Here is a 17,302-nt window from a genome sequence, read left to right as displayed (position 1 = left end):
AGTTAGTGCTATACATCCACATTTTAAGGTGGAGAGCATTCGCAGAAGGGCAACGAGGATCTGAGACCATGATGTAAGAGATTTGGTTGAATAATTAGAGATGTTTAACTTGAAGAAGAGAAGGTTTGAAGGACAGTCATGTGAAAGAGGGATTATTAATACTCCTTAAGAATTTGATAGAACAGTCATTGCCATTGAATTTGCTGTGTGACCATCATCAAAGTATTTTGCTTCTGCAACTCAATTTCCTTACCTGTAAGTGGGAAAAACACTACCTATACTATCTCTCTTTCCCCCAAATCCTTTGCATTTTGTAATAAATTATAATTACATACATCATATATTACATATAATACACATAATAATTATAATTGGACTTAATCTTTTAGGACCATCTGAGAGATTCCACTAGCAACTAGAGGGAGAGATCAGGAAAGGTTTTGTGTGGATGGGACCTGAGTTTTGTTTTGTTTTGTTTTGTTTTTAAGAACTGGAATTGATTTTATTTATTTATTTATTTATTTATTTATTTATTTTTTTATTTAATAGCCTTTTATTTACAGGATATATACATGGGTAACTTTACAGCATTAACAATTGCCAAACCTCTTGTTCCAATTTTTCACCTCTTACCCCCCCCACCCCCTCCCCTAGATGGCAGGATGACCAGTAGATGTTAAATATATTAAAATATAAATTAGATATACAATAAGTATACATGACCAAAACGTTATTTTGCTGTAGAAAAAGAATCAGACTCTGAAATATTGTACAATTAGCTTGTGAAGGAAATCCAAAATGCAGGTGTGCATAAATATAGGGATTGGGAATTCAATGTAATGGTTTTTAGTCATCTCCCAGAGTTCTTTTTCTGGGCATAGCTAGTTCAGTTCATTACTGCTCCATTAGAAATGATTTGGTTGATCTCGTTGCTGAGGAGGGCCTGATCCATCAGAACTGGTCATCATCTAGTATTGTTGTTGAAGTATATAATGATCTCCTGGTCCTGCTCATTTCACTCAGCATCAGTTCGTGTAAGTCTCTCCAGGCCTTTCTGAAATCATTGTTGGTCATTTCTTACAGAACAGTAATATTCCATAATATTCATATACCACAATTTATTCAGCCATTCTCCAACTGATGGACATCCATTCAGTTTCCAGTTTCTAGCTACTACAAAAAGGGCTGCCACAAACATTCGTGCACATACAGGTCCCATTCCCTTCTTTATAATCTCTTTGGGATATAATCCCAGTAGTAACACTGCTGGATCAAAGGGTATGCACAGTTTGATAACTTTTTGAGCATAGTTCCAAACTACTCTCCAAAATGGTTGGATTCGTTCACAACTCCACCAACAATGCATCAATGGGACCTGAGTTTTGAAGGAAACTTGGGATTCTGAGAATCAGGGTGAGAAAGGAGTGCATTCAAGGCAAAGGAGAAAGCTACAGTAAAGACAGAGATGAGAAAGGCAGTGCCTTGTGTGAGGAACAGCAGTCAGTTCAGTTTGCCGAGATCACAGACAATGTGAAGGAGAGGAAAGGATTATTAGCACAAATAAACAAGTTGGAGCCAAGCTATGAAGGGCTTTAAATGTCAAATGTAGGAGTTGGTGTTTGATCCTAGAAGTAATAGGGAGTCATCTGAGTTTATTGAGAACTCTGGCATAGACAAGCTTGTGTTTTGGGAAAATCCCTTTGAGAATTACTTGTTTCAAGTTTTGCAAAGGTGAATGTTGAAAACTATCTTTGTGTATTTGGAAAAATATTAATAAAAATTTTAAAATTATATATTCTCCCCCCTAAAAAAAAGGGGAGGGGGGAATTACCTGTTTCTTTAGGTGTTTATAATGGAATTTTTTTCTCCAATGGCAGTCTCTATTACAGATTAAAAACTAACAAAAACATGTAACTCAATACAACTATTTTGGAAAACAATTTAGAATTAAGCAAATAAAGTGACTAAAATGTAATCCTTTGGTTCAAAAAGGTCATTGACAAGAATAAAGGCCCCATATACATCATGGTGACATTTGTTGCGGTGGCAAAAATTGGGAATAAAATAGATGACCACTGAATGGAGAATGACTAAACAAATTGTGAGACTTCATCTAGACAGCAACCTTTCAGCTGCTGCTAACTGCAATGGGTTCCTACAAAACTGGTGTCAGTAACTAAAGGGAGGGAGATGCCCCGTCATTCATTATTGTCAAGTGTTCACTCACTCTTAGTTGTTTTCCTTCCTAACTACCATCCCCACTCCTATTCCAAAATGCCTTTGGAAAACTTGGATTTTAATATTTCTATAAAAGGGGGTCCATTTAATTTTTCCAGAAATTAATTTTTGATCTATTTTGTATGAAAGCCCTAAGAATTCTCTGCCTGTCTATAGTTCTCTTAAAGACTATGCTAGGAAAATAAATACTAATAAAAGCTTAATAGCTTTTTAGCATCCAAAGTTCTTGATAATGACCTATTTCTTGGATTGTGGGTCAAAAATTTACATGCATCTGCAACACACACAAGACTTTAAGTTTTATTTTACACAAATTTTATTTCATTAAAGTATTGATCCAAATGCTGTTTTAAAATCTATTATAATCCTTTATCATTTGGATCTAATATGAATACTGAATCCCTTAGGCGTACCTTCTCAGGCTGTGGTCCCTGACCACGACACATGAAGAGCATATGTAAATCTCAGACCAGATAACAAGACAGGAGCAAAAAGTTTTGTATATGTTTTTAAATTCTCATTCTGAGAGAAGATCATTTTGAAAACTACTTATTTTAACATTTTTAAAACTATACTATTTTAGAACAGGCTGAGTCATTTGAACAAGACAGTTTGAAATTCGATACAAAAAAATACCAAGATACATTTACTAGCTGTAATAGTAATTTGTCAGTATGCAAAAGTCTTGTCTTGAGCATAGCCCAGTTTTTCCAGGTTGGGTTGACAGGCAAACTGGATCATTGGAGGAGGACCACACATCAAAATGAGGGTATCATCTCCTGGTGGTGGTAGATGGTCCTTGATCATGTCTGCATTAATAAATCCAGAGCTATACTTCCAATCTGAAATGGCATTAGAGGAAACAGTGGTGAGTTTAACTAGAAATTATCTTAAAAACCTGAAGCTATCAAAGAGGCTCAACTCCTTTCTGGAGGGTTGGATCAGAGAAGAAGTATCCCTCCAGCCAATAATTTGAGACCTTGGTGCTACTAATAACTGCTTGCCAATAATGCACATTACTGACTATTCTTCTAAAGGAGATTTCACTAAAGCTGTTGCTAAATCTATCTTTAATGTGGAGCTAATTGGCAAGAGCTTAGATTGAGCCTACATTACTACTATCCAAATAGCTGGAAGACATCTGTCCATCAGCAGGCTTGGAAAAATACTAAGGAAGTAACCTTGGACCAAGCAGTTAAGAATCTTAGGCCAGTAAGGGCTGTTTGCATTTTTGGATCAGCCTTGAGCTATAGCAGAATGGCACTGATCACAAAAGTGTTGATGAACTAGCCTTTCCAGTCTTTTGAACTACTTTTCCTACCTTCCCCTATGAAGTACTCCCATTTCACCCTGCCAAGGTTTATGATACCAGACATAGAGAAGAGGCAATGGATTAAAGACTGAACCTGTTATATCCTGCTAAATGACCTGAAATATTATTCTCTCTGACACTGAGCCAAAGCTCTACAATGTAGGTCAAAAGCCAGTAAGACCTGGCCCTGGGAAAGTACAAACAGTGACTGAAGTGAGAAGAGAGACAGAGAAAAGTTAAAGGATCATGGCATTTAGAGGTGAGAGGGACTTCAGTAATCACTGAATCCACAACCTTCATTTTACAGATAAGGAAAGTGACATCAGAGCCTCGAGATACCCAAGCCTTCAGATCTGCTATCTGGGAAGAGTGCCATGATCCCTAGTCTAGCTGAGGGAATCAAACAAGGATTACCATTAGGAGGCCTGTCCAGAGTGTACCACAGTCTAAACTGGTTCGGATGACTCTTCACCACTTCCTCTAGTTCTGCTCTCAGTAGGATATCTTCTTCAGTCTAGAAGATAAAAAAGAGACACAGTGAAGAATTATCCCAAGGATTCTTCCTGGGCTCTCTTCTTGATTATTCAGGTAGGAATAGAGACATCTAAGAGGAAGAATATCAGCTGATAAGTGTCAAATCGGCTCTGTTGCTCTGCCCAGGCTCAGATCCGGTCATAGTCCCTGAGCAAGGAGCACTAGCACACCAGAGCTTTGGGGCACAGTGGAGTGAGTGCCCTCATGTACTAAGGCAGAAAGAGAGTGCTAGTGGTCCCTCACAGACCAGAGCCCAGGCCAGGAGAGCAGGAAACACAAATCTCCCTAGATCATACTGTCATGGAAAACTTACAAACCCCCAGAACTAACTCTGAAAACAGCTGCACAAAACTTGGGAAAGTGTACCCTCCAGTGTGGAAAGAGCCCCCACTTTAGCATGGAATTAAAAGTCAAGAAACAGGCTGGGAAAATGAGCAAACAGCAGGAAAAAAGAATTAACAGCTTGGTAAAGGAAGCCCAGAAAGATCCTGAAGAAAATAACATTAAAAAACAATAGGTCAAATGATAAAAGAGTTATAAAAATCCAGTGAGGAGAAGAATGCCTTGAAAAGCAAAATTGGCTAAATGGAAAAGGATTTATAAAAATTCACTAAAGAGAAGAATTCCTTAAAAAGCATAATTAATCAAATGGGAAAATGTACAAAAATTCACTGAAGAAAAGAACTCCTTAGCCAAATGAAAAGGAAATACTGAAAATAATTCCTTGAAAATCACAATTGGGCAAATGGAAGTTATTGACTATGAGAAATCAAGAAATAATAAAAGCAAAGAATGGAAAAAAATAGAAGAAAATGTGAAATATTTCATTAAAGAAAAAAATAACTGCCCTAGAAAAGAGATACAGGAGAAATAATTTCAAAATTATTGAATTACCTTGCCAATTTATTGAATTACCAATAACTGAATAACTGAGTCAAAAAAAAAAAAAAGAGAAATTCTAGATGTCATTTTTCAAGAAATAATCAAAAACAAAACAAAACAAAACAAAATTAAATTGTCCTGATATTCTAGAACTGGGGGATAAACTAGAAATTGAAAGAATCTACAGATTACCTTATGAAAGAGATCCCAAAATGAAAATTCTCAAGAATATTATAGCCCAAATTTGATGCCCCTAAGTCAAGAAGGAAATATGGCAAGTAACCAGAAAGAGTTAAGAATAAACTACCCTTCGGTTACCAGGAAAGGGGAGGATCAAGTTTTAACAAATATTCTCCTGCATCACCACCACCAATATGTTATAACTTAGGCCCAGCCAGGACCTAAGCCTTCTGAACTGAACTAAAAAACTGAAAGACCTTTGTCACAATAGAAATACCTCTAAAAAATCTCTAATAATTGTAGTTATGGTATTATGAGATCTCCAAAAATGTTCCCAGAGGAAATGCTTGATCTCACTTGAATTTATTTTCTAACTCATTTTAAAATGCAAATCTGAGTGTAAATTTCCTTTTCTTCCTAGGAAGAAGGATAGGAAAGGCAAGGAAAAGGATATAGTTGGCAAAACACCAATAGTAATACAAAATCAAATACTGACTAGAGTCAATCCAACATAGAAATAGACACATTCTCATTACCTATACAGAAAGATCAAGTGATTCACAAAGATCCATATTTCAAATGAGAAAAATCAGATAAAGTTTTAGCAGGTTCCGTGAAAGGCTTTGGAGGTTTGAAAAAATAAAGAATAGAAGGTAATGTGGCAAAAGCCAATGTGGGGAAAGGGTAGGCAAGTTGGGAGAAGTGAAACTGAGTGAACCATAGAAGCTGGAACACAATTTGAAAAATAGAGATAAAAGTCAGATGGGCTCATAGATACTGTCATATCATGGATGCCCATCAATTGGAGAATGGTTGAGTAAACTGTGGTGTATGAATGTTATGGAATATTATTGTTCTGTAAGAAATGACCAACAGGATGAATACAGAGAGGCTTGGTGAGACTTACATGAACTGATGCTGAGTGAAATGAGCAGAACCAGGAGATCATTATATACCTCAACAACGATACTGTATGAGGATGTGTTCTGATGGAAGTGGATTTCTTCGACAAAGAGAAGATCTAGCTCAGTTTCAATTGATCAGTGATGGACAGAAGCAGCTACACCCAGAAAAAGACCACTGGGAAATGAATGTAAATTGCTTGCATTTTTGTTTTTCTTCCCAGGTTATTTTTACCTTCTGAATCCAATTCTTCCTGTGCAACAAGAGAACTGTTCAGTTCTGCACACATATATTGTATCTAGGATATACTATGACATAGTATACTTGCCATCTGGGGGAGGGGGTGGAGGAAAGAAAGGGAAAAGTTGGAACAGAAGTGAGTGCAAGAGATAATGTTGTAAAAAATTACCTAGGCATGGGTTCTGTCAATAAAAAGTTATAATTAAAAAAAAAAAAAAAAGATACTGTCATATCCCTCAGGACTTAAAAGGTACAGTAGGGGGAGGGGAGGAAGAGTCACATGTGGGTATATTTTTAAGTCTTTAATATACAATGAATCAACAAGCATTTATTGAAAACTACTGTATGCCAGGCCCTAATAAATGCTAGGAATATAGGGAAAGGCAGCGTAAAGTGTTAAGAAGATTAGAAAGTTAGGAAGGGACCAAGTTGAAAGCTAAATAGAGGATTTTAGAGTTGATCCTGGATAGAGTGGGGAACTGCTGGAATATATTAAATAACGGGATAGCATGGTCACATTTCCCACTTGGGAAGAATGAAAAATGTGACTGAAGTATGAAGAAATTTAAAACAGGGAGACCAATTAATAGTTTAAGCCAAAGATGATCTGAACCTACGCCAGGGTGGTAAATGCATGACTGGACAGAAGGGGATGTCGGGTAAGGTTGTGAGTCTGGAGGACCAGAAACACTGGCAGTGCTTGCAATTGTAAGGGGGCAGTAAAGGTAGATCAGGCAGGATGAGGGAATAAAGGTGATAAGTTCCACTTGGGAGATGTCGAGTTTGAGATGCCTGTAAGACATCTAGTTCAAGATGTATAGGAGGCAGGTGATAATGCACTTGAAGAGAGAGGTTAGGGCTAAATGTATGATCTGAGAAACACCTGCATGAATTAGCAAAGGAGCAGGCTAGAGAGAGAAGAGAGGACCCACAACAGAGACTTAGAGGATTTCCCGTGTCAATGAATGTGACCAGAATGAAGAAGTACCAATACCCGGATAATAAGAAGCAATCAAACTGGAGGAGCAGAAGAAAACGTTACAAAAAACTTGAGAGGAAAGAGAACCCAAAAGAGGGTAGTTAACAGTGTCAAAAGTAGCAAAGAGGTGAAGGATGAGAACGCCAATCTGGACATTTAAAGATCATTGTTGATTTTGAAAAGAAATTTTTTTTTGCCATTGAATGATTAGGTGAGAAATCAGTGTTCAGAGGACTTAGAATTAAGGGAGTCAGGAGGAGGTTGTAGGCAGTTGTATTTTATGTATTTTTCACAAAAAGCTAATGGTACCTTTCTCCCTTCTGATCCCATCTTCTTCAAAATAGCTTCTCTTTTGATGTTTGTTAAATGAGTGAAGATACCCCTAAACTAAAATATTTTCATACAGAAATTCCAAAGCACAGAGTCTGTTAAAAAAAGAAGAATTCTGCCCTACTTAAAGCTTAATGTTCATGATTTCCAAGGGCAGAGAGAGCGGACAGAGAATGAACTGTTACCTAACCTGATTAGCAAAGATAAGGGAGCACTTGGTACCATCTGCAGGATCCTTGGTAATGTGCCGAATCAGCTGTAGCATTGGTGTTATTCCTAGAACATATCCAAGAAAATATTTTCTTTCATTTCTTGATTCAGTGAAATCAGTATATGGATGGGAGCTATTTAATAATCAAACATGAGGAAATTTGGGTCCCGTTGCTTCTCTGTACATTATCTATTAACCTTCATTTACATCTCTCCAAAGTTAGAGGGGTGAAAAATCTACTCATCGCAGTACTGATGCAAAGAACAATCCAGAATCTTTTCCTTTTTCTGGGGTGCAATTCCAGGTACCACAGCATTATGTGGGCGGGCCCACTCAGTCTGCCCCTCTGAATAACTATGTGATGATAGCTGCCACACCTGTAGGAAAGGCTATGTGGCTGACATGGAAAAGAGTTCTGCGGGCCCATCACTTAAACTTAAATCCTGAGTCAATGACTTAGGGAACAACCCTAAAATCTGGATATCTTGTGAGACAAGATCTGCAGACAGATTTATGCAGATCTCAAAACACTAAGTTAAAAAATGCTCTCCATAGCACTGTGCCACCTCATGTACAGTTTTACCTGTCCCACCAGCAATCATTCCCAAATTCTTGGCAAACTTCATCTTTGGTTCACTCTTCTTATCTGGTCTGATGGACAGCTTACCTGCAAAAAAGGTAATACAACACACTTTCCCAACTTTCCTCAGAGTATCTTATAAAATACTTCCTTTTCCCACTGCTCTAGAAGGGTAAACCAGCAAAGAGATGGACTATTCCCAATTAAATCCTCAACCTCTCTCACTTGCCCACCTTAGGGAGCATGGCAGTACAGGAGCAGTTAACAGAAAGGCCTTCTCTGACAACAACATACACATCACAACCATTAAGGAAATCTAGTAATTACAAAACCAAGCACAGAATTAGTCATGCATTTAGCAGGTACACACAATCCAAATTTAAGTTATTTCTGTCTTCTGAAAAGTATATTTTTAAAATGATGAAAATCTCTTAATACATGTTCCATTTCCCTCCCTCCCCTTCTCCCCCAAAAAAAAGACCTTGGAAAACAAAAGAACCTTTTCTGAGGCATGAGCAAGAGTACCTGATCCATTATAAACCAGGAGCCCGTTTGGCCCTCGGAAATCAATGGTATCCCCTATCTTCATGTTATCCAGGTACTGAGACATCTTTCCCCCCTCAGGAAACTTAGGGTGCACATTTTTGTAGTAAATCTGGAAACAAAGGTTTTAATGTCTCCAAGCAATAGTCATAGTAGCTATTATAACTCTTCCATATTTACTCATAGAAATACTGCCCAGACAAGTTAGTCTATTAAAGATTTTGGTATATGCCAGTGTACTTTTATAAGTCAATTTATGATCATTTTACTGTTAGATAAGACTCGACTATTAAAAGGACAAGAATTCATGACCAAATAAGGGATAGAGAAAATTTAAGAAGATAAAATGGAGCAAGTTTTTTTACATAAAATTAAAAAGGTTTTGCATAAATAAAAATAGAAATTAAAACTATATGCTAAGAAAATAAAGCTAGGCAAAAATTATGAAGCAAGTTTTATATGAAAATGGTCTCATCACCCAAGAAATATAAGATTTTATAAGAATAACATCAATTCTCCAGGAGATAAATAATCAAAGGATATAAACAGGCAGTTTTCAAAAGAAAAAAAATTAAGGCTACTAACAGTTATAAGAAAAAAGGCTTTAAATAGCTAACCATTAGAGAAAAACAAATTAAAACAACTCAGTGATTGTATTTTATACCTATGAGATTGGCAAAGATGTCAAAAATGAGAAATGACAATTGTTTTCTGGGAAACAGGCACACTAATACTCTGCTAGTGGAACTATTAAGTGGTCCTATCATTGTAAAGCAAAATGGAATTATTCTCAGTCTCTAAATTGTGCATATTTATTGCACAATTGATCCAATTGCGCAATCCATAACTGGATCCAAAGATACCACTACTAAGGCTATACTCCAAAGAGATCAAAGAAAGAGAAAATGGGCTCATGTGTGCGATACTTAGTTCTTTTTGCTCTAGCAAAGAATTGGAACCTAAAGGGATGCACACCAATAGGAAAACAGCTGGAATATAATATGGTATATACCATAATAATTATATATATAAATGCTATATTGTTGTGAAATAAGAAAAAGACAAAAGAGATTGTGAAAGATCTGAATGAGTTAATGCAGGCTGAAGTAAGCGGAACCACAAAAAATTTACTCAATAAAATCATAAAGACAAAAGGCTTTGAAAGCCTGAAGAATTCTAATCAATGCAATGACTAACCATGATAACAGAACTCCTGACAAGAGGTAATGGATTCAAGATGCAGAAGCAGACAAGTAAAACAAATTCCTATATTGGCCACTTCAAATCAATATTTTCAAAGTCTTCACTGAAGCATTTTCCAAAAAATATACAGAATATAAGTACAAATAAGCAGAACAGTTTGGGAAATTATATTTTGAATTTAAATTGTAAAAGAAAAGAAATTTTATTTTTCTTCTTTTTCTTTTTTGGAGGCATTGGTGATTAAGTGACTTGCTAGGATCTTAAAGCTAATAAGTATCTGTCTGAGGTCAAATTTGAATGTGGGTCCTCCCAACTCAAAGGCCCGTGCTCTATCCACTGTACCACCTACATGCAGCAAAAAAAATAATAATAATAATAACTTTTAAGGCCCATTTTATTTTCATGTGTACATTCAGAATATATGTTTACATTGTTTTACAAATGCATATACATACATATACACAAATATATACGATGAGTTCTAGCAGATTCTGAATGACAGCATGCTTCCGCTATTAGATTATTAAATCCTCAGACTAGGTTCCTATATCTTTCATTTAGACACTCGCAGTTTATATGACTCAGGTGAATAATATCCCAGTTGTACATTCTTGTCAGGTTCACCAAAATATAACATTTCAAACTTCTCATGCCTTTTCACACCTAGGCTGAAATGTAACTCTTGCATTTACCTTAACAACAAGGTCCACATAGCCTTTTACTTCATCACTAGAAACAGGAGTATAAGCCCGGATCACTAGATTGCCATTGACTTTGGCAGAGAGATAAACATGTTGACCTAAAAGAGAAAAATAATAAAAAGTGAGTTTTGTGGAGAATCATCCTTATTTTTTTCTTTTTAAAATTAACATGAACTCCATTAACAGGAAAAACTCCAAAATTGATGGAAAGGTTAAAAAAAATATTTCACAGAATCAAAGAATGTCAGCTTTGGAAGGAATTTCAGGGGCCATCTTTCCCAATGATTTTTCCATTTGTTGCTTTTGGACTTGCTCAGAGTCTCACAGCTCATAACTATCAAGAGCCTGAGATCTTATTTGAACTCAAGGCCTCATTCCAGGACCAATGCTCTTTCCACTATACCACCAAACCAACCCCCAATTATATTTGAACAAGGATCATACCTATAACATTTCCAACAAACAGTCAACTAAGTTTTTCTTGAAGAGCTCTAGGGAGGGGAAACCCACTCCTTCCTAAGGCATCCCATTCCACTGATTATTAGGCAGTTTTTCTTTGCAGCAAGCCACAATCTATCTTTTCGCAAATTCTGTCCCAATATTCTTAGTTCTCCCCTCTGGGGTCAAGGAGAAATAGTCTTATCTATAACTTTTAACAATTTCTCTGTTAAAAAGATAAAACTCTTCCAACAACTGAAAGTTGCTATTTGCCTGAAAAGACTTGGGTTCCTGCTGTACTATTCACTAGTTGTGTGACCTTAACCAAGTGCTTCCCCTGTCAAAGCCTCAGTATCCTTCTCTATAAAATAAAGTAAGAGTAGATAATCTCTACAAGGCTCCTGTCAGGTCTGTGCCTTTGTTTAAGCAGACACATACAAGATACTAAAGCCTAGTGGATCAGTGAAAGCATCACTGTCCTGGAACTCAGAAGATCCTCAAGGTTCAACTTCATCTCTGCCCTTTGATAGTCATATCAGAACAAATCAAACTTATCTCAGTCAAATCGACTCAAGTCAATGAACAACAGTTTCCCCACCTGTGAAATGGAAATCATTGTCCCCATCCAGTCCTATCTGGGATATTTCGAGAATAAGATATAGATATGAAAAATTCATATTAAGCACCTACTATGTATAAGATCATTTTAACTTCAAAGTATTGTTCAAAAGTTAAGTTTTAATTAGTTATCATGGCTGATGTAGAGCTGGAAAAATGAGATATGTGTTTGTAGCATCCATAGCCATTACAAAACTTGCAACCTTATCTATATTGGTGACATGCATGTATTCTGGGGATTGCTATCACAGAATAAATGACCCAGCATTTGAACTCACTAACTTCAGCCTCAAACTATTCCTGTAACTTGATTTAAGATTTCATAACCAGTTTCCTAATTCCCCCTCCCCATTAAGTCTCTGTAGTTTGAATAGTTATTAGCATTAACCTGTAGTAATTAGTCAAAAAGTAAACTGCATTTTCCCCAGGCCCAACCAAACAACCTTATACAGAGGATCCTTGTAGTTCTGCAACTGCACTACAAAAAGCTCTCAGAATCCTTGGCTTTGGGCCCTCCTAATCTGTGGGAGCTGAGGGGAGGGAAATGATTAGGAATCTGGCCAGTGTCAGGATGTAATCCATCTCCCAACCTAAGGTTGAGGTCTTTCCCTGCCCACATTACAAAACAAAGCTGATGTAAATTAGAACTGAGATTTGCCAGCTGTGTGAACGGCTTGCATAACCACTTATCTGTGTCTCTGAGGGCTTGGAGTCCTGGCTGTCCTTTTCCTAGTGCCCAACCCACATGTTAAATACAAAATGTAGGGTGTTTTTTTTTTTTTTAAAACCCAATTCTTAATTATTCTGATGATTACATAAGCTTTCAACATGCTTTCTGCTTCTCTGCAAGTCTTGCTTCTCGACATTTTAGTGCCCTTTAGTTCCACTACCAAAAGAGGACAAGATACTTGACATCCTTTTGTTCCTGGAAGGTAGTAGTTCTAAGAAGATTTGAGGATAGAGAGGAAGTGGAACCACAGAGTGCAATAAATCCCAGGGAGTTATCTTTGGATTAAATCGGTTAATGAAACTTTTCCATTCCATTCAATGAATTAATGAATGAATCTCAATTCAAATCTCATCCAAAAAAGCTATGAACAAATAAAGCACCTTTCTACTCTCTTTCTGGCTTTTCTTTACACCAATTCACATTCATATACTTTATCTCAACCAAATAAGCTTAAAAAAAAAAACAGTAATAATCATCATCTATTTAGATGATGCTTTTATTTACAAAACACTTTACATCTATTGCTTTATTTGATACTCAAGATTCTGGGAGGTGAACAGGAAAACATTACTTCCATTTTACATGTAAGGAAACTCAAGTCCAGAGAAAGCAAGTGCTTTGCCTCCTATCACGTGGCTCTGAAGTGACAACTAGGACTAGAAGCCAGGCTGCCAGGTACCAAGGCAACCTAGAATTGTAAGGAGGGATGAGAGAGATCTAAATCCTCCCTTTGATACTCACTGGCAACATGGGCAACTCACTTAAGCTTTCTGAGCCTATTTTAACATATGAAAAATGAGGATAATAAAACTTGTATCTATTTCAGGTTCGAAATGAGGCTCTTATGAAAATGAATCAAGCACTTTAGAAACTTTAAAGTACTATATAAATATCAGTTAAGGATATCCTGTCCTGCTTCTAATAAAACATTTTCAGATCAACTGATGAACAAAAATTTGAAATGGATTATGCCAAGTGATAGTGACTAGAAGACAAGAGACGTAGGTTTGGTGATTGATCACTGTGCTACCAATTCACTGGTGTGACCCTGGGCAAAGCAATTCTCAAACTCTGTACTTCTGTTTTCTCTCATCTGTAAAATAAGGGGATACGAAAGGAAATTTGCAGGAAAAACAACACTCATATATCCCACTGAAAATTAAATACAAATGACTTGGATAGGCCACAGTTTTAGAATATCTGAGCTGCCACACTTCCTTGTCCCCACTGCTAGCATGTAGCAACATCTGCTATCTATGCAGTCTTTCCATCTCAGAGGTGCTATGAGAACCACATTAAATCAAACCCTTGAAAACATTGAGCTTGATGGTGGAGGAACCAGATCAGAATTCTGACTCTGCTATTAACTTGCCATGTAATTTTGGACAAGCACTAATCTTTCTGAATCTTAGTCTGAGTCTTCTCTGAAAAGAAAAGAGCTGAACTGGATAATTCTTAAGGTGCCTTTTGGCTGTAATCCTGTGCTTTGACAAATAAAGCACTACAGAGAGTGTCTGAAGTTTTGCATAGTAGACTCTTAATAAATGCTGAATTATTATTACCTATAGGGAGCCCTAAAACGTGGTCTGATGTAGGAAGTCCAAACCGGAACATCTTGGTGTCATGGCTGAGTTCCTAATAAAACAGAAAATACAAGAACACTCAATCATTCTCAGGGTTTATAGTGTCCTATTCGCCTACTTGGAACACTAAAGAAAAATTCCAATGGCCTCAGAAAGTATACATTTCCATATATATATATATATATATATGTATGTATGTATATGGAAAGTTAGCTGGCAGGGAGCCATGCAAACTTGTCAGAGGATCAACTTCCTTGCTACCCAAATAAAGAAGAAAATCTGGCCTTAAAGTTCCTACATCTTCAGAATGCTTAGCTGACTATTTTAAATGAGCTCATTACAATGAATACACTAGTACAGGTGATTTGAGACTATGATTATAAGTATTTCTAAGAGGTATTATATCCTAAAGATTGCTGAAACCAAGGAGAGAAATCATTGTTGAGGCCAAGGAGAGCAATCATGTTTGCTACCTCATTCCAGATGCAATTCAATCCCTCTGGAAGACATTATTAAGAAAGAAATTAAATAGACACACACCTTAGAACACCCATGGCCTAGAGCCAAAAGGAGATAAGAATCTTCATAAGAAGCGTAAATCCAGTCTCCAGCTCGGTTCTTTTTTTTGGTTTGTTTTTTGTTTTTACTTTATTTTATAACTCTCTGGAACATTGTTAACCTTGTATACTATATATTAAAGCAATCCAAATTGATATCTTACATTCACATTAGATTGAAAGCTCCATGAGGGTGGGAACCACTCCTTATTTCAACTTTTTCTCTCTTCCATAACTAAGCATAGTTCTCTGCACACAAGAGATTATTAAAAGTAGGGTTTTTTTTTTTTAAATAGCTTTTTATTTACAAGTTATATGCACGGGTAATTTTACAGCATTGACAATTGCCAAACCTTTTGTTCCAATTTTTCTCCTCCTCCTCCCCACCCCCTCCCCCAGATGGCAGGTTGACCAATACATGTTAAATATGTTAAAGTATAAATTAAATACAATATAAGTATACATGTCCAAACAGTTATTTTTCCACTCTGTTCTGATATAATCTTGAGACTTACAGTAGGGAGGAAAATTCTGTTATATTTCATAGGTAGCAAAAACTCCTTACTGTTAAGTCAACAAAAATTCAAAGGGTACTACTAACATCTTCTAGACCAGAGGTTCTTAAGCTTTTGTTTATCAGGAAGCCCTTTGGCAATCTGGTGAAACCTATGGATGAATCTCTACATTATATAATAAAATTACAAAGGAAATCAATTATACTGAAATAATTATCAAAATATTTTTAAAATCCCACAATTCAGGTGTAAGAAAACCCAGTTCTCTAAATTCAAATCCCCTTTTCCTGGTTTGAACTACGTCAGCTCTTCCAAATATAGAGAGCCCTTTATCTTGGGATGAGGAGGGGGCAGAATTGAGAAGTTTTGATGATTATAGGATAGATTCAAAGAGATTCTACATTCCCAGGAAAACATTGGAAAACATTTTCAATCGCAGACTCTCCTTCCAAAGAACAACAATCAGAAAATTTAAGAGTGACCATAGTTTGATGCATACACACATTCAAAAAAAAAAAAAATGCCTTCTGTAACACACCCAACAAATGCTCTCTTATTTCCAGAACCATTCCCATAAATTATAGTCAAAAAGAACAGTCCTCTATTTCCAAATGTTCTAGCAGAGGGAACATTTCGTTAACTTCAAGGACATAGAAAGTTACCTGTTTTTCAATCAGGGGCAGTGGATATTTTGTATTTGGATCCAGTAACGTGATAAGTTCTTTCTTCTTCGGAGATCCCAAGTTCCTTAAAGACAGCAGTAATATTGATGCACCAATTACCAAGATCGCAATCAAGAGCGAAGCACCCTAAATAAATACAATGGCAGATCAGATATATACCAAGCAGTCTCCAAACCTAACATACAAAAGAAGTTTTGTCTATGCCCAAATGGAAATGAGCTAGGCACAATATTTGGAATAAATGTCGAATGGCAACAAATATGTGCTACAGAAATACTTTCATATAAAATTGTAATTTTGTAACACTGACTAGGGAGTTACAGGTACAAATCAGAATTAGGATTAGAAGTGTTCCTCTGTATCACTTGCTGTCTAGGGGAGGGGAGGGAGGGAAGAAAGGGAGAAAAACAATTTGGAACACAAGGTTTTGCAAGGGTGAATGTTGAAAACTATATATGCACATAAAATAAATATGTGCAAAAATTGAAAAGGAAAAACTTTAAGTTAAAAAAAAAAGTGCGTGTTCCACAGTTCCCAAGTTACACCAAGCACATAGTGAAGGGCGCTTTAGCATTTCTTCCATAAATGCACATTTTAAATGGAAAAAAAAATATCCGAGGCACGGTCTGCGGGCATTTATTTGGTGATACTAAGGCGTACCATGTCACCCCGGAATTAATGTATTCAAGCCTCGTCTATGGCATGTAATGTTCTTATTGGGGCACCAGTGCTGAAGGAATAGTTCTTCCCAGACTACGGGAGACGCTGCAGTCCTCTGAGGGCTCCCTGGACAGGTTTGCCCCAAGACAAGGTCGCTGCAGGAGGGCAGAGGGCAAAGGGCACAGACTCCAGCCTGGGGGTGGGGGGCCGACGCTAAAGCTCTTCCCGGGAGAAGGCTCCCTCATCCCGCGGCTCGTCGCGGGCAGAGCCCGGCGGCCGGACCGAAGAAGCGAAGGCGGGGCGCGGGCAGAAGCCCCGTCCCCGCGCGCCCGCCGAGGGGATGAAGGCGTGGGGTCCGCGGGAAGGGGCTGGGAGGCCCGGCCACGAGGCGGGGCAGTAGATTTTACCAGGCCTGAAGACAAATCCATGACGGCAGCGGTTCAGGACACACCGACAGGTCAACAAAGGGCGGGCGGACAGACCGAGGGGGGACCGAGCCCCGAGAGCCGCCGATCTCGACCCCGCCTCCCGGGCGCTCAGCCTCGGCCTCGGCCTCTGCTTGCGAGGCTTCGCGCCCCGCCCCCCAAGCCTGGGCCCCGCCCCTTAGCTGTCTAATGGCGTGACCCCGTCCCACCCTTCTCGGCTCTCAGACTCCGCCGCTCTCCCATCTTCTGTTAAAGGA

General features: G+C 37.7%; 1 protein-coding gene across 2 annotated transcripts; it reads right to left on the bottom strand.

The window, feature by feature from the left end:
• Positions 1-1,684: 1,684 nt before the first annotated feature.
• LOC100928839 (NADH-cytochrome b5 reductase 2) lies at positions 1,685-17,242 on the bottom strand. 2 transcript variants are annotated; one of them, XM_031944212.1, is made up of 9 exons: positions 17,028-17,242; positions 15,940-16,086; positions 14,185-14,257; positions 10,828-10,934; positions 8,915-9,044; positions 8,393-8,476; positions 7,789-7,874; positions 3,965-4,064; positions 1,685-3,080 (listed from the first exon to the last, which is right to left on the bottom strand). In XM_031944212.1, the coding sequence occupies exons 1-9, from the start codon at positions 17,046-17,048 to the stop codon at positions 2,908-2,910; spliced, it is 921 nt and encodes a 306-aa protein (XP_031800072.1). In that variant the 5' UTR covers positions 17,049-17,242; the 3' UTR covers positions 1,685-2,907. The 2 variants fall into 2 exon arrangements, with proteins under 2 accessions (XP_031800072.1, XP_031800073.1); XM_031944213.1 differs by lacking the exon at positions 17,028-17,242 and adding an exon at positions 16,621-16,758.
• Between the last annotated feature and the right edge of the window lie 60 nt (positions 17,243-17,302).

The sequence above is a fragment of the Sarcophilus harrisii genome, chromosome 6 (genome assembly GCF_902635505.1).
Source record: "Sarcophilus harrisii chromosome 6, mSarHar1.11, whole genome shotgun sequence".
NCBI classification, from domain to species: Eukaryota; Metazoa; Chordata; class Mammalia; order Dasyuromorphia; family Dasyuridae; genus Sarcophilus; species Sarcophilus harrisii.
The sequence above is the reverse complement of the archived record's forward strand: the minus strand, read 5'-3'. Positions and strand labels throughout refer to the sequence as shown.

Coding starts and splice junctions, on each gene's coding strand:
- LOC100928839 (XM_031944212.1), bottom strand. CDS start 17,048: ATGGATTTGTCTTCAGGCCTG. Junction 10,935..14,184: donor CGTTTTAGGGCTCCCTATAG/GTAATAATAATT, acceptor TTTCTCTTTTAG/GTCAACATGTTTATCTCTCT. Junction 3,081..3,964: donor TCTGGACAGGCCTCCTAATG/GTAATCCTTGTT, acceptor ATGCCATTTCAG/ATTGGAAGTATAGCTCTGGA.